This window comes from Dermacentor variabilis, chromosome 1 (genome assembly GCF_050947875.1).
Source record: "Dermacentor variabilis isolate Ectoservices chromosome 1, ASM5094787v1, whole genome shotgun sequence".
NCBI lineage: Eukaryota > Metazoa > Arthropoda > Arachnida > Ixodida > Ixodidae > Dermacentor > Dermacentor variabilis.
In genome coordinates, this window is record NC_134568.1 from 122,292,960 (window position 1) to 122,316,051 (window position 23,092).

General features: G+C 48.9%; 1 protein-coding gene across 1 annotated transcript; it reads right to left on the reverse strand.

The window, feature by feature from the left end:
- Positions 1 to 1,245: 1,245 nt before the first annotated feature.
- On the reverse strand, positions 1,246 to 21,078 carry LOC142582980 (uncharacterized). The gene is made up of 3 exons (XM_075693219.1): positions 20,944 to 21,078; positions 16,915 to 16,995; positions 1,246 to 2,943 (listed from the first exon to the last, which is right to left on the reverse strand). Exons 1-3 carry the CDS (start codon positions 21,076 to 21,078, stop codon positions 1,246 to 1,248), a joined length of 1,914 nt encoding a protein of 637 aa, XP_075549334.1.
- Positions 21,079 to 23,092: the final 2,014 nt, after the last annotated feature.

Genomic DNA, 23,092 nt, shown 5'->3' on the forward strand with positions numbered 1-23,092 from the left:
AACAATGCATTCAAGTAAGAAGGCCGTAAAACTAAGAGTCCAGGTCCCACGGTGCAACACTACTGACGATTAGTGTCCATCAACTTCAACAACAGGATATACGCGTACGCTTGCAACAACAAAATAGCACGGTGGTATTGCCAACACGAAATAAATATGTTACAAAAAAGAAGCGCGGACAGGCAAGGCTGCGAATCTATCGCGTTGCACACTGCATGCCATAGCGGACGTCTATACAACAAAAGAATGTTTAAAAAAGGAGAGGAAACATACGTCGGCGCGTGCGCGTCACTGGATGACTAATATTCTCCTGAATGCATGAAGATCTGGCAGCAGCGAAACTGAAGCCGTTGTCTTGAACATGCCGCGCGCAGCTATGCTGTTTCCAGAACAGCCAGAACGATTTGCCTGCGTACCTGAGCACAAAACAGCGCTAACGACGCATACCTTCGGCGACGGTATATGCCGTTGCCATTTGTTTTATAAGCTCTACAAAGGGATTATTTCTTTATGGCGCTCACACTGATTTAGTGCTAATCAAACGCTGTCTTTGCAGAAAACTACGAATGGCTCTGCCATTCCTGTCTCAGGGCCCATCTCCCCATTTTGCGACTGCGTCAGCGGCTAGGCTCTGAAAAATTTGTTCCTGAAAATTTGTTACGTATGGGGTCCAGTAAAACCTCGGTAAGAAGTCTTCTGGAATGTTATTATCTATCTGCAACAAAGAGCGATGATGAGGGCATTAATGTATACAGGAAATAATGATTGTCATCCTGCAATGAAGTATCTTCCGAAAGGAATGCCCGAAGCAAATAATATTCTCAAGACTGTATGGCATTTGACGCCGCAGAGGGGGAAAAATAATAAAAGTCCCGCGACCTCATATGCGTTCCTTTCCGTGCACTATTTGGCTGGCTCTGCTTGCCTGCGGGTCACGTGACGTTAGGCAATGGCAAGAAGAGGGACTATTCCTCGCCGCTATGTTCGACCTTGTTAGTCTAAATGCGACTGGCCAAGTGATACTGTCGCAGCAGATCAGTCAGCTCTATCGCATTGTTCTTTGCTCTTCCTACTCAGTTGAAGGCAGTTGCCACACCGAAATTCACTTCACAGGCCACACGATCCCCCACTGCCTGTCGTCGTCGTTCACGCTGCGCCTGCGTCTTCCACGCTCTTGCTTGCGCGGAGGCAGGAGCATCCGGGGAAGACGCAGGAACCGCAGCTCTGGCGAGGAGCATGAGGTCTTCACTGTGGTGTGATGGCCACCTTGACGAACTCGGGGCTGTCGTAGGAGATTATCTGATCGTGGTTTTTGCTGTTCGCAATGTGGCGCACGCGCACGAAGAGGAACGAGGCGACCAACATAGATACAATGAGCAGCAGCAAGAGCACGATGAGACCCGCAGCAAAGCCAGGGAGTGAGATGCAAATGTTTCCGTCGGCCGTGGCGGAGCGGCTGCTGTACACGTCGACGAGGGTGTCGTTGTCTCCGGTAGGCAGGTTGAAGGCGACGTCACCCGGTGCCACCACCTGGATGACCTTCTGCGTCTGGATGTCGGTCGCGTCGGCACCAACCTCTCGCCGGCGCCGGCGAGCGTCGTGCGAGCGCGGCATGCCGCCCGTGTGCGCGATCGCGTAGCCCGTGTTCGAGTGCACCACGTCGTTGTCGCTGGGCAGCTGCTCACCCTGTCGGTTGTAAAAGACGGGAGGCGAATTCTCCTTGGGCGGGTCCGTCGACACAGTGACGGCGCCTTGTTTCTTGGTCACGGAGACGGTCTGCTTTTGCGACTCAGACGGCTTGACGAAGTGCGCCTTCTGCTCCGAGTACGCCGACGAGGGGTCGCGTGGTGCCGGCAAGTAGTGACCGCCCAGTGCCGCATCGCCGTCGCATTTGGGCTCGGGACACTCGTAGCGGCACACCTGGATGACGCACTGGAAGTGCACATTCATCGAGTCCGGGAACTTGAAGGCCTGGAAGTAGGCGTATGACACGACCGACGCCGAGGCACCGAAATTTTTTATCTTCTGGAAGCGGCTCATGATCTTCGGGCGTGCTACGCATCCGTATTCGTCGACCAGCACGATGGGCTGGTGCTTACCATCGTGTGCAATGCAGTTGCGCACCAGCATGTCGAACTTGTTCTCGTCGTCCTTGATGGCCAGAACCATGGTCATGGTCTGGCCGATTTTGACGATGCCGGCAACCTCGCTGGCCCAGGGTCCTTTGCCCACCTGGATCTGCATCCAGCACTGGATGTTGTCTCCAAGAAAGTTGGCAGTCACTGCGTCCAGCATGTCGACGTTGAAGGGACGAAAAGTGACCGCCTTCTCGTAGAAGTCGTACCACGTGCAACGTAGCCGGCGTGCCTGATCCCAGATCTCTTGGACCTGCGGGTCGTACTGGACGATGATGGTGTCTTCGATGAACACGCCGCTGCCGAGGTTGTCGTAGCCGCCCTGCTGGCTGCTCGACATGCCGCAGCTGCCCAGGAAGATGTCGAAGTTGACGGCGATGTGTCCCGTGTTCGGCGGCAGGTGCACACACTTGGGGTCGCTGTAGTGACCTTTGCTGAAGATCATTCCGTGGAATGGCCGATCGAACTCGAGGAACACCTTCATGTGATTCTTCTCGCACTTGACATTGAGACTCTTGATCTGTGGCATGTCGGGCCGGCCCAGGGGCCACGGATCGCCCGGATCCTGCGGCCCCACGGCCGCCACCGCGTGGTGGTCACCGTGGTGGTCGCCGTGGTGGTCACCATGGTGGTCGTGGATCGGGATGACAGGCACGGCGGCCACGTGACCAGCTGACGCCTCGTGGTGCGGCCGCTGCTGCGGCGGCTCGGGAGGCTCGTAGCCGCCACCTCCGCGATGCTCGGCCGGGATGTGCGCCGTCTCTTCCTGCTGCAGGTCCTGCGCCTTGTCGATCTCCTTGGCCCACACCTGCGCAACAAAAATAAAGTCAGGCTCACTCGCCATCCACGTAAAGGAATCGGACGCACACATTGCATTCACGTAAATGGATCGTGTTAATTCTTTTTTTTTTCGCAGCAGCCGACGCACTAATGGGGTGCGATCTTGTACGCGTTCCAAAATAGAACGGAGGCCGTCCGTTCCACCGAGCCGCACACGATTGGTGAATTTGAACCATGACGAACGCCATGACGTCAATTGGGACCTGATATCTGCTGTCAATCATTCCGTGTCGTCTGCTGTCGGACGAACACAACGGAAAGGACTGCCTATTTCGTGACGTAAAGAACGGACCGCCTCCGTTCGATTTTGGAACGCGTACAAGATCGCACCCATGGTGTGCTTGAACCAATATTCCTGTATATAACGTGAGAAACAGACAAAATAAATTACGTGTGTTCTCAAAACATACTCGAAAGCCGCAGCATGCGATCAGCATGCCCATACTATAAATTGCAACGTGCGACAAGTGTTTGCTGCTTCCTCTACATAATAATGTGCGTCCTTTGCGCAAACCTACGATATGGTGTGGTATCCGGAATGGCACAATGTGCATACAGCACACACCTACTGCAATGCACAATGGGGCTTTCCAGCGTAACCTGGCACAATGATCACCAGCCCGTCGTCTCGTATAGAGAACATTACATTAACGTGTGCATAGAGAATAGAGACTCACAAATTCTGGCCGAAATGGCCTTCTAAATTTGAGATATATCCCCGACAACCTGTGAAAGCAAAATTTCAAGCCTTTCATGTCTTTGGTTTTAATGGTGACGGTATCTGCAAGAAAGACGCGCTTATTTTGCAGGCATGACATTATGAAATGTTCTACTGTAAGGTTAATGTTTACCATTTCATTTAAGGGGTTGTCACTCAAGACAACGTCAGCGCGCCTTGTTCAAGTTTCAGTAAAAAAGGCAAGCACTATGATCCAAGCGAATATCTCGATTATTCTTGCTACGACTGCTCATAACGTTATAGGGTAGGCTGCGACAATTTGCAATCTGTGTGCACTATACAGTTCATTGCAAAGAATGTAACACTGAAGCGCCTAATTAGCCTTGCCCGTCAATCCATGTTCGCGGCACGTATTGTTGCTGGAAGCTATCGCAGTAAAGTACACCGGCAACATTTCTTTGTTTTTATTTCACGTTCAGCGTTCCGGCATTGCACGAACTGTGGTGCTTTACGGCGTACTCGCTCATACAAACAAAGCGTAAAGTATATTTCATGTGAAATATGTTGCTGTAAGAGAGGGGAAAAAAGCGTCAGAATGTTAATCTGTTTTCATGGTTGATTAAATAACAGGCTGCGCCCGTAGCACGCATTCCTTCATTCATGGAACCCGACAGTGTGTCGGACATTCCATTTAACATGGCCGGATGGTGACGTCCGACCAGGAGAAGTCATTGATATTTCCATTTCAAGGAGAACAACATATATACGATGCGTAGAGGTGAGGAGTTTTTCGACGCATCGCGTGTGTAGATAAATTCTTAATAGAATAAGTTTGCCGGCAGCCAAACCATATGGTACGCAAGAAGTGCCCAGTCGTATGTTGTGCCCGAGTTGCATGGTCACGCGCGCTCAGTCAGAACTGAGATCTCTTTTGTCGCTAACCGCGGGTCGATAATCCACTGTGCGACTATTAACAGGAAGGATCGTGGCTGATATCCTCTGCTTGCCGAAATTCTTGCAGCGTAGCACACGTTTGCACCACGCGCATGGGAGTGCTTCGCTCTAAGATACGACGTCGTATTTCGACGCCTTTATGGATTGCGAGAGGAAAATAAAGAAAACATCGTGGAGCTAAATTTGACTTTTGAAAGTGCACGCCTTCGCACATACTAATAGCACGACTCGGTAGCTGCGGATTGCATACGAGTTTCCTTCTTCGTGCAGAAGACCGCGTCGCCCGTCACCTTCTAAAGCGATAGAGCCTGAGTGTAAGCGACCCGTGTCTTCGCGGTCCTCGTCTGTGCCCACGCACGTAGATGACGGCGCCGAATGATTTTTTTTTAAATTATGGGGTTTTACGTGCCAAAACCACTTTCTGATTATGAGGCACGCCGTAGTGGAGGACTCCGGAAATTTCGACCACCTGGGCTTCCTTAACGTGCACCTAAATCTAAGTACCCACGAGTGTTTTCGCATTTCACCCCCCATCGAAATGCGGCCGCCGTGGCCGGGATTCGATCTCGCGACCTCGTGCTCAGCAGCCCAACACCATAGCCATTGAGCAAGCATGGCGGGTACGGCGCCGTATGATACCGGTGCCGTTTTCCTATACGGACGTGCAATCCCTGCTATTTTAGATTTAGCAATCGAGTTCATTTCTTGTCAGAAAACATTGTGCAAGCAGAACGTCATACAAGGACTTTCACATTTATGCCGCTATCATCAGAGTTAGCCAACGCACTTGACGTTTTCTTTTTCTTTTTTGTCGTTGCTGTATATCCTCCTGAGACCCCTAAATATACATTATTATTGCACGTCACTTTTAGTTGCCATCAAAAGTAACTATGAAGTAATTACGCAACGGTTACGGCCAGGATGGTGAAGTCGGATGCATGCAGAACTGTAGGGACGTGGTTTAGCCTTATTGTTTACATCAACTTTCGGGGAAGTCGTCAACAATTCGATCTAAACGGCTGCGTCGTTGCAAACGACGATAAGCGACCGGGAAGTGCGCTTCAAATACCGCGAGGTGCCATAAAAATTGAGGACGTATCATCAAATGCAGTCTTTACTACAGCAAACATGAGGAGATGGTTTCTTTGTCCACTTACATGGATATCTCGCTTCTGGCATCTAACCGTGGTATTTTAAAAAAAATGTGTTGTTCAAGTTCGTAACATATCAGTATATGTAATAAGAACCGTATAAAAAAGTGATTATGTAACTGAAAAATTGCCGCGCGACTGGTCGCTGGAGGAACTTCGCAAGTATTCGCGGGCTTCTTTCACGCTCGGAAAAACATTTTTATGCAGTTCGTATTGAGCAACAGAAAGTCGTATCAGGAGTTTTTCATGTTGCTCCACTATTTTCTCATTGACACTTTTAATCTAATTAGAATATTTGAGAAGTTTCTTAATTGATTGAGACTAATAATCTAATTAGGTGGAATGCAAGAAATAATCTGAGTATCTCCAAGCGACGGCAAACAACATTAACTTGGTACTGTCCAGTCCAGCATTTGCATGTATCTGCAGTTTGGCTCAAGTTACGCCGGACACCCCATACAAGCGGTAATTTTGAGTTTCAAAGTGTTGCCAGGTTTTGGACGTATTTTGGAAGAATATAAAGTTTTAGGTTTGTTCCCCATATACAACGAACAGAAAAACATATGCGCCTGTGGCATCAAACACCTGTGAGAGATCCAGCACGTATGATAAACGCATGGATAACCCGAAAATCCTTAAATTGTCACATTTTAAGCCGACAATTAAGCGTCTACCGTTCTACTTACTTTAAAACGCGGAGCCTATATTCGGCGGAATAAGACAGATAGATCGGTGTTGTTGCAATCGGCTTGATCTAAAAAGTTTCCGTGCTCTGATTCAAGATCATCCCGCGTGCACGGGTGCGAGCAGAACGTAAACTCGACGTAGTGCAGCAGAACGTGTAACGGTTATTTTATACGCTACACGGCTGACGCTTGCGATCTGGCGTGCTCAATCTTTGCTTCTGGCTATACGCACACATCGCTGGGCCTGTCAGTGGTTGGGGTTCCTTCCTCTCGCGCTGTCCAATGCCCCCGTATAGCATGGGAAGCACGCGATCGGATGAGTTGTGCTCGCGGATTTATTCTCCGCGCGCACACCTAATGGACCGGCGTGAGTTCGGTCATCTTGGTAAATAAGCCGTCAGCTATTCCTTTTTTTTTATTACTTTCTTGCTTTCGGCTTGCCGCGAGGCATAATATTTCGCTTCCATCTGGGCGGCGATATAGGCGGCTGCACAGCCCTTCTCCGAGAAAGATATACACTGATGCCACGCAGGTTACATTCGAGATCCTTCACGCAGCACGCGGGCCAAATAGCCGAGCTCGCTTTACAGGGACCGGCGCGAAGACAAACTGCCAGGGCGCCGGTCCCTCCTTCGGGCCATGGCTGCCGTTACGTGGCGCATGCGTGGGGGCCATCGCAAGAATTTGGCTGTTTAACCGTGCCTCCCCCCCTCACAGCCCCTTTTCTCCAGGAACGCACGAGAAGGAGGAGCTTTTCCCGTGGCAGCCCGGATGAAACGGCCCACGACTGCAGCGCGAGCTGCCGGTGAGCGGCCTTCGCCTGACCCTGATAGCAAGGTGGCGCGCGTATATATATGCATTAGAGGAGGCGCACCTGCTGCCGTATTTACAGCCGCACAACGTGCGCCGCAGACCTGATGAGAACAGCTCGGGCAACAGGTCGCTGCGCCGAAATTCCCGCGGAGCCGCGCGCGTGAAGTTTGTACAAGCACGGACGGAAGAAAAAAGAGTGAAAAAGTTGTGGATTCATGGCGGCAGTTCGACCTACATGACGCTATGGCTTGACCTGCTGGCACACGCGTGCACTGCGGATATGCGGAGCGATGTGGAAACGCCCCCGCGTCGATCGACGCCGATCGACGCCGCGTCCACCACTGCCTGATATGCGCGAGGGCGATCTTTAGCTGCTCGCGTTGACCTTCGAGTCGCGCGGGAAGGTTATCGACGCCATCTGGGGCGGGCGCACGCCGGGAGAAGAATGCCGCAGAATAATGCGGTTCATGCATCTCGCCGAAGCGAACGCGCACACAGCGAGCGATAACCCTCGGCCGCAAGAACATTAACATTAAGTGATTAGCGCATACCCTACATGGTCACCTGACCGATCGGTGATATCAGAGGACGATTGAACAGGACTGGCACGGGCAAGCGCTAGCATATGCACTTCCGCACTTAAGTATGTACAGCTTCCACAGCGTCCAATTTCTTCTCCGTTCCAAGCACACAAAGTTTTGTACTCATGCGTGATTAGAGCTAAATTTTCACTCACGGGCATACACAACGCGATTACTCGCCTGTGTATAGAGAAGTGCCGAGCTATTCTAAGATATAACTTGAGTTTCGGTGAATCACATTCGTAAAAAAGCAGGTAACTACCGTACAAAGTAGTGTAAGGGCCACACCCGGGTAAGGACCGCATCGCCAATTTGGCAGCTTAAAATTTGGAAAAGAAAATTACAACGGAGAAGCGATCGCGTTCAGTGCCCCGATGCCGAGCGCACGCTCCAGTGAATTTTTGCGCGCTGCGTAGTTCCGTGAATCGCTACTAGACGGTGAGAGCTGCGTGGTAATCATGTACGCAGCTCTGGTGCAATGGTACATCCGGGGATCCGGAGTTCGCACAAGTCGCCAGCTACGCCGGCACCATTTTGACCAAAAGGTGGGGTACCGTGTAAGGGCCGCACCTCGTCAAAATTGTGAAAAAATGTGCGGCCCTTACACGAGTCTGTAGGGTATATATAGCAAGAGCGACGGCAACCTTGAAAAGAAGAATCGACAGACGCGGCGTTATCAACAAAGATTGGCTATATGGACATTATACCGAGCCCACAGGCGCCTCTGTCTCTCCCCCTTTCGCTCTCCTTCTCTATCCCCCCCCCCTACACCTTCCCACCATGTAGGTAGCCAATCGGAACTACCTCAGGTTAAGCTCCCTGCCTTTCTATGCATAATTTCTCTCTCTCTATCTCTTTCTCGCTAGGCGCGTAATAAACTTGCAAAAGCGCGTTACGAACGGGGCACAGGCAAAAAAACGTGTACTAGAAGCACGGCTCGCAAGTTGCAACGCCACTTGTAACAAAAATGATAATTATCAAACTGCCAAAGGTGACATCCTGCTAGACGTGTGCCAGCAGCGCCTATGCTGTATTGCTTGCGTCAAGCCGGTTCCGCATGTGATTTACGGGCGATGTTCTCACGCGTAGCGCTCATTGATGCAGTGAGTCAAGAGAAACCTGAGCAGTGGACCCTTCCGAACGCAACGAAATGCGCCAGCGCAACCTAGTGTTCGCGGCGATCGTCCTCATCCCCTTTAACACGACTACTTAAAGATGCCACTCATAAGACCCCTTGCTTCCGGACACATAAAAACCGCCGTTGCACGTTCCTATTCTTCGACTGCCATTTGGGCGTGTAAGCACAACGCGCGCGCGAAATACGCGCGTTGTATAGTAGCAAATGCGGAACACGGGTGCTGAGGCTTGCAGATTTGCGAACGTGCGTCGAGGGACGTGAGCTGCGCGCTTTGGAAAAATAAAAAAAATAGCAGGCAAGCGGGACAGACTCGACCTGCGTCTCACGGTAGCCCGCCGGACAGAACACGTACGTGCACTTCCTGCAGCAGGCATGCGCTCGTGCTGCTTTGCCCATTCGAACTTGATTGGTTTGATCGTGCTTACGACTTTTTTTTGCATCTATTTTTCTTCTGTGAGTCTGCTCCCGTACTGGCCGTTGTGGGCCCACGCTCGTGATGGTGGGCTCTCTATGCCGTCTCCCATCGAGAAATATATGCACGCCTGCCTCAACAGCGCCGCTAATACACTGCCTAATATTGATTGATCCGTAATGCATGCCCTTTATGAGGACGTAGGGAGGATGACTCAGAGACTCGAAGCGTTTTATCTTCATTTCGTGAAAGAAGGAGAGAAAAGAAATATTTGAAATATCAGCGCAGTGGCGACTGTTTCTCGCATGTAAGGAGAATGTCGATATGAAAGGCTGTCTTAGAAACGTTTTGAAACGCTATTTGCTTTTCTAAGCTTTTCGAAGTCTTTTCCTTTATGTGCCATCGTCGAACGTTAAAACCATCGCTATCGATCTTCCTTTATTATGCGGGAAACTAGAGCACGTTCACAAACGCACACGCAAAAAAAGTATAATACAAAAAAAAACATCGACAATGACACGCAGCCAAAACTTATATTACACAGACGCCAGTCATAATGCCGAAAGGCCAATGTCAGCAAACCAGCAGTACACGGTACGTAGTGCAGTGTATTTCAACGTTTCAACACCTGGAAACGCCGAATCGCTGGTGATAATCCTTGTCGTAGCGGAAAGAACACATAAATATGACTCGCTTATCATCCTAAGATACACCTAAGGCGCCCGTACAGACGTCCAAGATAGCGACCTGCCATTACACGCATGCACGAAGTTGCAAATGTAGTACATGCGTGCAACATCCATTCGTGCACGCACGTTATCCAATGGGTTCCAGGTCGTCAAGGATTGCGAGCAAGACGGAGAGGAGCCTCAGAGTGCTTGGTCGGACACGAGCGACGGAGCATCGCAGGCGTTGCACGTGACGTAGAAGCTCGCCTCTGGGCACCAGTACATTTGCAATTACGTGAGGAGAGACCTGAGACGATGCACTTTCTAGGATAAGCAACCCTCGCTCACTGCGCATCAATGGCCTCGACTTTGGCAGCCTTGATGCGATCACTTAGCATACGAGAGTTTATGCCATGCATTTCATCTGAACCTGACTTCCGCCGTTTAGAGTGTCCGTGTGGGAACACATGATAGACAATGCACCAGCGGAACTGTGTGAAGCTGCAAGTTGCGCTTCTGCACCCGAAAGGAGCAAGAAGGGTAACAAATGTTCTCCATAGAGAGAGAGACAGAGAGAGAGAGAGAGAGATAATATGAGAACGGTGTTATGGGGGCGTGCGAAGCAATTAGTATTCCGGTGACACTAAAGGAGGCGTACCAAGCAGAAAAATAAGAACAAAGATAAGCGTAAGGAATGCCCCCCTCCCCGTCACATTTCCTACCTCCTGGCGCGCTCCACTTCAGAAGGTGAAAAAAGCGTGGAAACAAAGCCACACTGCAGAAATTGAGCCGGGACACGCGATATGCACATTTACGGTGAGAAGCCGCAGAGCAGCCTTCATCAATTCGTGCTTCAATAGAGATACCGTATACGACGTTCTTATTCGTGATCGTTTCCATTTTGCTCCGCAATAGTACTCAAGGTTATGCAATTCTGAGTTCACGAGTACTACTTTTTCCCCCTCCTCTTCTCGCGGCTGCTCCACGATAGAGCGACCGCACGGACAGCTGCTGCAAAGCAGCTGTCCGGGCGTCAGAGCTGCACGCTCTGTTGGCCAATTTTGCAGAACCCGTCTTTCTCTCTCCATTAAGCTGCTTTTAAGAAGAATATAAAAAAGAAACCAAACGAAAGGAGAAAAATGAGATACCGTACTTCTCTTTATTTTTTTTTTAACTGAGAAGTGAAGGCGCGTTGTACACATTCATCTCGAGAGGTCGCATTTTCTGCGGTTGATTTCGGAAAAAGAAGAAAAAGAAGAAAAAAAAGGAACGCTTCAAAGGGTTGCACTCTTTTCTTTTTCTATTCCTACATTTTCCTCTCTTCAACGTAACGTCCCCGAGCGCCCCGGCAACTTTGCACGCGGCGCATGCCTGGCCTGCGTGTCTCGTTTACCCTTCCGTGTTCAGTCCTTCCGGCCAAAAAGTAATGCACAGAGAAAGAACGAAATAAGAAGCGGAGAAGAAGAGGCAAAAGAAGTCGAGCGGCGGAAGTTCGCCGCATCCTGTCCTTTTGAAACTCCGGCATTTTCGGTGCTGCTCTCACAGATTATTTTTCTAAATGCTACTACTGGCTGGCATAAGAACATACATTCCGTGCCAGAACACGAACGGGCACGGAGTCACAGCTCCACGGGTCAGTCACTCTGCGGATGTTTATACATATTTTTTTTGCTTGGGTGAGTGACAACGAAGGAGAACGCCTCGGCTTGTTTAAAAGGTGTACCACAAAATTAATTGGTGCATCGCGGGTGAGAATCTGCCACCAAGGCGGGTCAGAAGTAATTTACTTGTGAACCGCCCGAGTGGGAACATGAGTCGGAGGTAGTGCTTGTGTGAGCGCACCTTTCGGCGGAGCCCTGCACTGAAGCGCCCCGTGAACTCTCGTTGCTCCAGTGTCCCAGAGGTTGAGAGGGACAGTGTTCTTTACCCTGCTCAACTTCGGAGCTCCAAGCATGCGAGGTGGCCCCGAGTCTAATTTGGCCACTAAATCGGAAGGGCTTCTAAACTATTCACAAGGACTGTACCATTGTGCTGACTTCATAAGTGTTGTAACAACACCAGCACGTGGCCTTTTATCTTTCCGGCACTCCCTCGCGTGCTCACCGTTCGCGTCTTTGGCGAGTCGAGGGTACGGATTGCAATCATTGGGGTCTGATGGCACATTCAACTTGTCGTTTGAAAGCGGCACTCTTAGAGCACTCATGATGGTCGTGTAAAAGGACAATAAGGTTGTATCAAATGAACAAAGGGCTTTGTTACCGTTATTACGGCTTCACGAACACTATAGGAGCGCGCTTGTTGTCAAGATAAAGGTTAGTTACTCTGTTAAACGACATTCCAAGTTTCGCAGTAGTGAAATGTGCCATGAGTGATCATGAGCTTCGGCTTCATACGATCGTGCTGACATCATTCGGAAATTACCGCCATGATGCTACCATTCAAACGCTACCGTGACAGTCATTGCCCTGTGCCCCCTGTGCTGTTTATTCTGTTGTGCGACGCTCTGTCTATCAGCTTACGCGTGGCGGTATAATATCAAACGGCAGCGGCATAGAGTTGACCGTATGTTGAAAGGTAATACAGTCGTATAAAGCCACATTCCTTAGCGTCGTTAACAGGCTTTTCGAGGCCTGAATCTGCAGCCTTCACATCACGCCACTGAGCTCGATGAACACGAAGGGGCCGGGAAATAGATTTCGTTCTTGGTTCACTAACACAGCAGCATTGGGGGAATGAGTGAGAAGTTTGTTCAAAAGGGGAGTGAAACTTCGATAAAATAGGACGACGTGCATTCGTCGTTAATTTTGCCTTACGCGTCATCTCCGTGGTTGAAGCGTAAGATAGGCTTGTTACAAGTAAAACTAAACAATGGCGGGACCTCAGCCCGATAACATAACTTGCTGGACACCGGTGCTTTTCCTGTCTCTCTACATGTCACAAAACATACATACTACACACGCAAAAGAAGTTGAAATTACCTACATCGCACGAATAAGTCATACTACGTACCTTAAAGATAATAAACAAAGTGGGGTTTAACGTCCCTAAACTGCCACAGTGGGTTATGAGGGATGCCGATATGGGGGGCTCCGGAATAATTTTCACCACCATGGAGTTCTTTAACGTGCACCCAATGTACGGCACACCGGCGCTTTTTTTTTTTTGCCTTTCGCCTCCATTGGAAAGCGGCTGTCGAGACCGGGTTCGAACCCGCGACCGCGTGTTCAGCAGCACAACGCCTATCCACGGAGCTACCACGGCAGGTTTGCCTTATACATGACTCCTTCTGTGACTCACATGTTATGTAGGCCAGTATTACTGGCACCCAGGTTGACAGAAAGTCCGATTACAGCTCCCCTGTACAAACAATCAGGTAACGAACTTGGCTACCACGAAGAGCACCATAAATTGGACGATTGTGACTCCACGAACCCTCCAGAGCGTCGAATGCTAAACTGGTAGTTAAATATACGACGTGCAGAACTCGCAGCCCTTGTTCCACCAACAAAACGCGTCTGTTTTCATCGCTCCGTGTACATCGATTTTGCTGCCCGGCCGTGAAGAATGAAGCAGCATTGACAACGCCCGCGGGCGGGCTGCTCGAGGAGAGTAAAAACCTTCCTCGACTCTGGCCAGCATCAGGCTTGACATGGACCTCTTGTTGTACGCATAGACAATGGCTCATCCGATAGCCATTCCTTGCCACTTGCCGCGAACGGAGTGCTTCTGCATGAACTTCAGATCAGTTCTCGAAAATGAATTTTGTTGAAATCCAGGCTCTGCGTAGGAAACAATTTAGTCTAAAGATATTCCCTAAATCAAACTAAGTTCGACGACATCGGTCTTCCAAATCAGGAAGCATTTAAGCGCCGCAAAAATTCGCAACACGTATTGACGCACTGAGAATTCGTTAGCATATTGTTTGCTGTATTAATATTTTGGCGACGTTCGAAAGGTAGCAAAGGTTCAATACGTTCACAATGAACTGTGCCATAAACAAAATTGTGTTATGGTTGGGTAAGACTGCCTACCGCAAACTACTCGGTAGCGCGGTTTGTATTCAGCTAATCTAACAGTACTACTTCTCACCATCTACTTTAACAAATGTGCGATCACGTTGTCCAGTGAAACGCAAAATACATTGCATAAAGCAAAATCGAAGCTTCTTATAGTTTTCTTTTAGCTCATAGCAATATAAGTAAATGAAAAAAACAAAAACACGCGTCTTCTCTCGTAGTTAGACCGAGATAACATTGAGCTTCTTCAGCTGGCCTGTAACTTCAACGGCGGCCAGTGGCTCATCCCACCCCAACACCGGTGGTATCCCAGTTCCCAGCAACGTGTCACACACCCTTCGTCAAAGGTTCACAGCCCACTGAACGAGTGACAAAAGCTCTCTCGGCATCCGGACCACGGCGGCTGCAATTCCGGTAGGTACGCAATCACGAAACGCTCGCGTACTGAAAGTTTGCAGCGGGAGGACAGATAACACGGGGTAATCGCAATCAATCCGGAGCTCTCAACTGCGCGTCGTCCACTCGTAGCCCGGTTGCACCTTTAGTGGGCAACTCGATTAAGTGAAGAGTTGCCACCGCGCTATGTGATTGTCCTTCCGTGGCACTTTTCAAGAGAGAAAGATCAGTTCTTGATCTATGGAACGTTGGAGCACCGAAAATTAGGCATATCCTCTGGCATGCGGCCTCCAACGGAGAACTGCTGTCCCGCGTGTTGCGGCTCATAGGGCCCATAATTGTCATTTCAGGCCGGAACACTAAAAGGGGCAAAGTGCAGACTACGCCTGGCGGCGCCAAAGGCAACTATGCCAACGACAACGTTTTGCCGTTGTTTGATGCGTCTGCACGCGAGTGGCTGCACGTAAGAACACTCCAGCAGTGAGCATACTAGTCAGCAAGCCAGGCACACGCACCGGCATCTAGAGAGCGCATGCGCTTCTAAATCTCTTCCGCGCCTCCATTTTCAGTGCCATCTCTCTCTATGTGTCTGCTCTTCTATATACTATTCTTGAAAACCACACGACTAAATGACAATTTGTGCTGTGTTTTCGTGTGATCACCGTGTATATAATTATCCCGCGCAGCATTTAGAATAGCGTGTCAGGCAGTCAGCCGGGCAAATATCACCTTTTCATTAAAGACAGCATCTGTCCCTTCCACACTTTCACAAAAAAAAAAATAGCTGCTCCTTCGTTTAGGCTATCAGGACGTCACACATATGAGCAGCGCTTCAGTGCTTAATGACAATGTCCTTCGGACAGATTTAGGGCACTTAGACGACAGGCCTTTCACATAATAGAAAACCTTCAGACTGGGGCCTCGTGCGTCTGCGATGTATAAAGCCACAAAAGCGCTGCTATGGTTGTTGAAAAGCACCAGCCTCAATGACCGCTTGTGATTGACGATGAACGCTTGACTGCGTGTGTACAGTGCAAAGTGTGAACTCCTCTCTTCATTCTAATTTTTAGTCCCCTTTGCCTCTTCCCCAGTGCAGGGTAGTCAACTGGGCTCAGCTTGGCTACCCTTCCTGTCCTTCCCTTATGACCTCTCTCTCTCTCTCTCTCTCTCTCTCTCTCTCTCTCTCTCTCTCTCTAGCTCTTTTTGTACCGTACACATGAATACCTGCGACAGAAAGCCTCAAGATCAAGCAAGTCAGAGGCGCTACACTTGCTCGCCCTCGAAGCTTAACGCATGAACTCGCCGATTGTCGTTGCGCGTGGGTCCTGCAGTCGCTGCAGGCAACCAGGGATCGCACGGAATGATCACAAGGCCGAATAAAAGTCGCCGCTTTCAATAGGCGTTTCCTATCTATGAATGAGAGGCTATATTGACATATACTCTGTAAAATGCACTATACGTCGTCTGTGCGCTGGAGACCGTACAATTTCCCACTCCCCTTAACACAGAGTAGGCAAGCCAGCGATGAGTGGTTTGGACAATCGGCAATTGATGGACGAGCCACGTGACTGCCTATTCTGGCTTGAGCAGGACGACAAGCTACCTCAGGCGGGCATCGGCAATACTTTATGGACTTTCATTCAGCCGTTTCGATTAACGCTTCGAGCTGTAGTGTACAGCGTGCATATTTTTTTTTCCTTAGCAGAAGCCGAAGTTGCCACGAAATTTGCTAAAGCTATCGAGCCATCGAATTCAGTCTGCGAACAAAAGTTAAAAAGACATGCTAGGTGGGTAAAAGCAGGCATTCACCTGTGCATCTATAGATCCATACCATACCATAGATCACTGCTGGACGTCATTGAACCCAAGGAACTATACCATAGCATGCTTAACTCGTTTTATGCCACATGAAAAACTTTCGATTAAGAAAAATGACGTTCAGGCAATCTCAACACGCTTCTACCAACCAACCTAAAGCTCTAACAACACTTTAAACGGCAGTATACATATGAATACGCAAGCGCTGAGCTCCATCCTATATAGTAGGAGCGTTTCAGTAAGGCCTCGATCAAGACCAGTCTGTTTATCGGAACATCGGACCCAAGTTGAAGTTCCCCATCCTTGTGTTGTCGGAGTTCTCACAATTTATGGCCTTCCACTGCCCTTTACATTACCGTGTAGAACCGAAATTGCCAAAGGCAGATTGACAATTTAAAGTTGTTACAAATTACCTTGCGTCTGCCTCTACTTTCGTCCGTTCTATAATTTACGGTGGCCTCCTATATAACAGAAAATTGGGGCTCAAAGGTCCAACCAAATGCTTGAAACTTAAAAAAAAATGATTTTATGCGTTTCCCTCTGTGGTGGCCTCGTAGCCGTTGCCGCTTCTTCCTCGCGCGCGTGCGCACATACATCACGTGGCTGCCAGAGGGAACGAGAACTCACCTGCTGATGCGGCAGGGGCCACGTACAGGCCACCAGAAGGAAGAACAGCAGGCACAGCGGTCGGGGCATCGCTTCTCCTCCCTGCGCCAACAGGAAATGTCTATGTTATGCTATATTCAGTTTTCTCCATGCGATAAAAAGTAGTGAGCGCTGTTCACTGGCACTAAAATATCCATTACTATCCAATGAAGAAAGGAATTATGTTGCTTTGCGTGGTAAGAACACGATTTGATTATGAGGCACGCCATAGTGGAAGACTGGATTAATTTTCACCACCATGGGGGGGGGGGGGGGGGGTGATCTTTAACGTGCCGCCAATGCACGGGGCACGAGCGCTTTCGCATTTCGCCCCCATCGAAATGCGGCCGCCGCGGCCGGGATTTGATCCCGTGACCTCGTGTTTAGCAGTGCAACACCATAGTCGCTAAGCCACCACGCCGAGTGATGTTATGATCGAGAAAAACAAATTAAAAAAAGAAGAGCAAGGAAAAAATTAAGAGGGAGTGGCTCGCTGCTTGCCAGCCCTGCTGCACGCTTGCATATATGCGTACTATATACAATATACCCGAACGGCGCAGCAGTCAGGCCAAGTGTACTCCGTCGCGCCAAGGGACCCAGCACCGAGTCCAAAGGGAGAGAGAATGCGCTCTGCGGACTGTTGTACCGATTTTTACGACACTTCTTTGTCGCAACATTCTAGCGATGTACGATAGACGTAAATTGGTTCGAAACATGCGTAGTCTAATCCATGCAGTGCGTGCCTGAAACGACCTGCTAGCACATATACGAGTATGACAGGTGCTACAGCAATGGTTGCCGAAAATTCGCGAACGCAGTGCAGTAGAGATAACGATGTGATTGTTGTCGGAAACATAGGGTGGTTTATATAGCATAAACGCAGCAGTGTATAGTACTGCGTGGAAAACAGTTTGGCGATTGAGAGCTGTGCACTCGTCGAAAAGAAAAATGTTGTTTCTTTTTCTAACGTTTCGGTCCTTTTTGAGCACACCTTAGGACTTGTTTCCGAAAGTTCATGACGCTAACTGATGCACACAGTGACACTAACTAGTACACGCAGTCAGGTTGACGAGTACGGCATCAGAGAGATCGCTTACTGCATGGTTTTGTCCCACAAATATTGCTCTCGTGTTGTAAAGCCGTTAATTCTTTCCCTGCGGTAGCTCAGTGGACATTGCGTTCCGCTGCTGAGTGGAGTGGATGCCGGTTGCGGCGGCCGCCGTATTCTAATGCGGGCTCCTGTTCCTGTTCCGGTGCTTTGGGAGCACGCTAAAAAAATTAAAAATGCAGTTGGTCAAAACCAATCCGGAGCCCTTCAGTACGGCGTCGCTCGTAACCCCCTGTGTAGTTTCGGGACGTTGAACCCCAGAATGTAAATTTTCTCTAGGAAATGGCATTTAAGTTTGTTTTCGTATGTTTGCGGTTGTTTAGCAAAACCATTGTTTACTCGTGGGCGAATAATCTTTTGCCGCCTCCGCTGCTACTAGGAACGTCGCTGTAGGTACTGCTGATCTATACAGGGACGTAGTACTTAAATGAACAAGCCTTGAAGGAACTATTCATGTGCGCGAACTTTTGTGACATCCCTCGCCAAATCTTCGTTGTAATCCATTGAAACGAAATAGTTCTACGAAGTTGAGTGCAACGCAAGTTTGAGTGGGGACTTTCAGGTTTCGCGCACCCAAAGTTAGAGGACGCAAACCGCCGGATAAACAAGGAAAAAACAAAAAAATAAACTAGTATGCAAAAGAACGCGAATGCAGTCCAAAAAAAAAAGAAAAACGCAAATACGCTCGGGTACGCTATATTTAAAACTCCACAGGTGTTTCGCCCTGTCGCCCACGTCTCGGCAGATCTCGTGAGGTGTAAGGGCGATTTTCTTGTCCCCTGATGCTCAACGAATGTTTTTAAAGCGTAAACAAGATATACGGCACAAAAGGAAGGTGGTACACAGGAAAGGCGCTATACTTTCAATAATGACCTTCCGTTTGTGCCGTGTCTCCTGTTTGCGCTTTAAAGACGTTTGTCAAGTATGCACCAACTAGGCCCACAGAAAGTTCTTTTGGGCCCTGATGCTCATTTTCGGGAAGGTGCATACTGTAATTACGGTGACGAAGCGTCCGTTTCGTGGCGAACCCTTCGGTGCCGATTTAGAGCTATCGATCATTGCTCAGGAGTCTATCGCGCATGACGTAGTGTATGATCATATGGCGTGGGAATAAAAACCGAACAAATGAAATATGTCTAATTACTTCCAAAGACACCTGACCTACTCAGTGTACAAGTGTTGCGGAAGATCAATGTCTGGTTTTGCAATATGCTAATGGTCGGTGTAGATCAGAGCAGTGTCAAATGAATGTTATTACGTGGTACGTAATGTCCTCAAAGTTCTCTCGGTCATACAGCAAGGAAGTGGAGGGGGGATAATTTTTTTTTTCATTTCATGTCAATCCAGCTCCAGCTTTATCCAGCTTTATTTCTTAGTTCTCGCTACGATCTGCGCTGCACAGGGTAATGCAGATTCTGTCTCAATTTTCCCTCAGTGACTTGTATACATATGTATCTACGTGGAAAAACCTTAAAGAGCAAGCTTTTATCAACGGCATTAAACGTCCCTAAAAAACGAAAGACCCGCCAAGTTCGATTCAAACGTAGATCCGTCTTTTTATCGCATTCTGTCTTCTGTTAACGATTTTTGTACCGAACCTAGGTTGAATTAACTACGTTCATAGAAGGAAAGTCTGGAAATGCACTCTTACATTTTCTTACTAGTTGCTTCCTTCCAGCCTATCTTTGAAGTAACAAGGTGTGCGTGAGGACCACAGGCTTGCAAGCCTACGAGGGGACTACGATTGGTAACAGGTTGAAGAGGCTGTCATCAGGCGTGATGATCGTAACACTGTGTGTACAATGCGCAGCTGACCAAGGCGCCGAAGTCAATATGAATGGCTATTGTACTGCACAAACACTGCTCTATAGCGTACTTCGACACGCAAAAGCCTTCCACTGCACCAAAATGCATGGACAGTGTTCGGAATTTAAAGTAGGCATCGCTTAGTACTGATTAGATTAATGGGGTGAGAAAAATTTTCTTTCGAAGTATTGAAGTGAAAGTTCATTTGGTAGAGTGACTGCCTACCAAATCTTGGATTGGCACGATCTTGGATTCAATCTCTGCACGAAGACAATTTTTTCTTCAACTTAGAGACTCGCTTTTTAAGCAATAAATTTACCCGCCGTGGTTGCTCAGTGGCTATGGTGTTAGGCTGCTGAGCACGAGGTCGCGGGATCGAATCCCGGCCACGGCGGCCGCATTTCGGTGGGGGCGAAATGCGAAAACACCCGTGTACTTAGATTTAGGTGCACGTTAAAGAACCCCAGGTGGTCGAAATTTCCGGAGTCCTCCACAACGGCGTGCCTCATAATCAGGAAGTGGTTTTGGCACGTAAAACCCCATAATTAAATGAATTAATTAAGCAATAAATTTGGTTTCACTTGTGTTGCATTCTGCTACGTATAGGGGCCAAGGCAAGTTCTATACCCTTCCTTTATGCAAACTGTACTGTTTGGCGTGCCATTAGAGCTGAGTAAGCAGGAAGAAAAAATAAATGTTGCAAACATACCGAAGGGAAAAGAAAAACCTAGAGACAATCGAGTTCGCCTGGTCTCCCGCTCCTCCGAGAGAAAAATTATTCGAATGCGATCGAGTTCGTGGCCGACTATAAGAAAGGTGTATCACAGATGTTGCGACTAACATTAAAACAAGGGTCCAGCAACTGCTCGCAAATTTCTACGGAACTCATTTGTCTGGCCCGTTTAGAGAAAAGGATCGCGAGACCGCAATCCTTTGCTGCTGCGACATCGGTGTCAGCTCACAGATGACGCGATGTCGCCCCTACGGCCTCCGAGGGCTGCAACGCCCTGTGATACCCTCGGCCGCCGCCAAAGGGGGCGGGTGTTGCACAATGAGTGCCTAAATAGGCGGTCGGCGTCCCGGGGTATTACGCTTACCACTGATTTGCCGGCGCTGTCATTGAGCCGACGCCGGCTAAAGCCCCAGGCCTTGCTGAGGTGAGCGGAGGGCGGTGACGCCCCCGAGCGACTCTCGATGTAGCGCGCGGGCGACCACAATTTGCCTCCGTGCATGACTCGGCCACGGGGTCTGCTTGGTCGCTTCTCACGCGCCCTTGACTGGTCGGTCTCTTGGGGCGCCCGCGGCGGCCGCTTGCCCGAATTTCTACTTCCCTTACTACGATGAGACCTGACCAGAACCGGCGGGCTTTGGCGCGCTAATAGGTTTCAGCCATAACGGGTTGTGTGCCTCGAAGGTGAATGAAAGAAATGACGCCGCTGTTTTTCCTGCAGCCGCTTCTGTGAGATTACCCGCCACTTAAGCGCGGAATGATAATGAGCAGCGAGGCTACAGTGCTGCTGATCTTAGAGGCTGCTACGAAGAATTGTGGGTCATAAGAAGAGTGCGTATGCTAGAAACGAGAAAGGAAAATTGGTGCTACAGACGAAACTGGGAGAAACGTCAGGGAACCGTATAAGGCCCAAACTAATTTGACAGTACACGCGGCGCACAATATAATGCTGATGTGCAATCGCGCGTCTACGACATGAAGGATGCATGAACGTGTACGGGCACAATTGCGAGTGCAGTCTCATAACGAACTCTGAGCTACTCGGCTAGCGTGGGTGCAACCCCGGCGGCGTTAAAAACAAAACTGCGGAAGCTCAAATGGGGGCCGTTATTGCAACACGCCGAACAGGACTGGTGGCGCCCACACGCTTAACGGGTCATTTTTTTTCTTGCTGCGCTGGAATCGAAAATCGAGCGCTGTCTAATCCTGCCTCCGGGGCGAGCTTGTTTCAGCCTGCAAGCTGTTCATTCTAATGTACTGCAAGCTTTTCAGTGCGAAGCGTTTTTCATCATATTTTAGTCTGAGATTTCTTGTTTTTGTTTTCAGTTGTCCTCCTGTATGTCCTCAGCCTTAGTGTTCTCTCTGTCTTTTCTCTTTTTCTTAATAAATCATGCCCAACGAATTAAAGTTAACACAAGTTTTGATCGCCGCGTTGGGATTTTGTCCTTTGAGGATCTTTTTTCTCCCCATTAAACACGTCCCTGAATCCTTCGTACACTTCGTGTGTTTGCGAGTGCGTCCTTGTCGTTATGCTTAATGTCCGTGGCAAATATCCACAATGGGAGGGAGACAGATACCTTTTAATGCCTGCTGGATATGCTTGCTTTACCCGTGCGATGGTCTGCCCATTGATGTATATGGCGACGGCTATAATTCTCCCCTCCACTTTCTTGGGTATTTGTATATGGAAATAAGATGTGACACTGGATGGATGGATGCTATGAGCATCCCCTTTGAAATGGGGTGGTGGTTGGCGCCACCAAGCTCTTGTTATTATTTTGCCTGTCTACTACCTATCTTTAAAAAAACACGTACACACACAAAGAATTCTGAACACGAAACTTTGTGAACAATTACTGGAAACTGTTTTTGTACGCCTGCATTGTTTGTGGTCTCCCTACTTTTCTTCCGCCAGACCTCCAATCGCCTCTTACTAATCTCTATGGCAGACATGTTTACTTTTCCACTGCTCTCGCTGAACCCAAAGGCTTCAAGGAGGCCAGAGGAGCCTAAAGCGACAGCTGAGTAGATATCTTCACATTCTAATAAAACATGTCCCGTCGTTTCCCTAACTTTACCGCAGCAAGCACATGCTTCTTCTTCCTTCTTATATCTCACTTTTTAACTACGCGTTCTAAGGAATCCTGATCTCGTTTCGAAAAGTAATGAGCTTCCCTCTGAGTTATCACAAATTGTTTCTTTCCTGATTTCGTTTTTGACTCTTCCGTAATTGCTCATTGCAAGTTTGCTTTCCATTGCGCCACCCATGAGATTGTCTCAGCCTCTCTGCCTTTGCGTTTGACGTTCTTTATTGTCCCGTTGCTTACTGTGCCAGTGGCGTACATGCTGGTAAGCTTCCTATTTCTTTTTCCCCACTGTGAGTCAATATTTTTCCTGTCCAAATGCCTTAACACTCTTTCAGCCCATTTACTTTCTTCCATATTCCTCAGTCGTTCTTCATAGTCAATTTTACTATGAGATTCCATCGCTTCAAAGCTTGTCCAGCCCATATCACC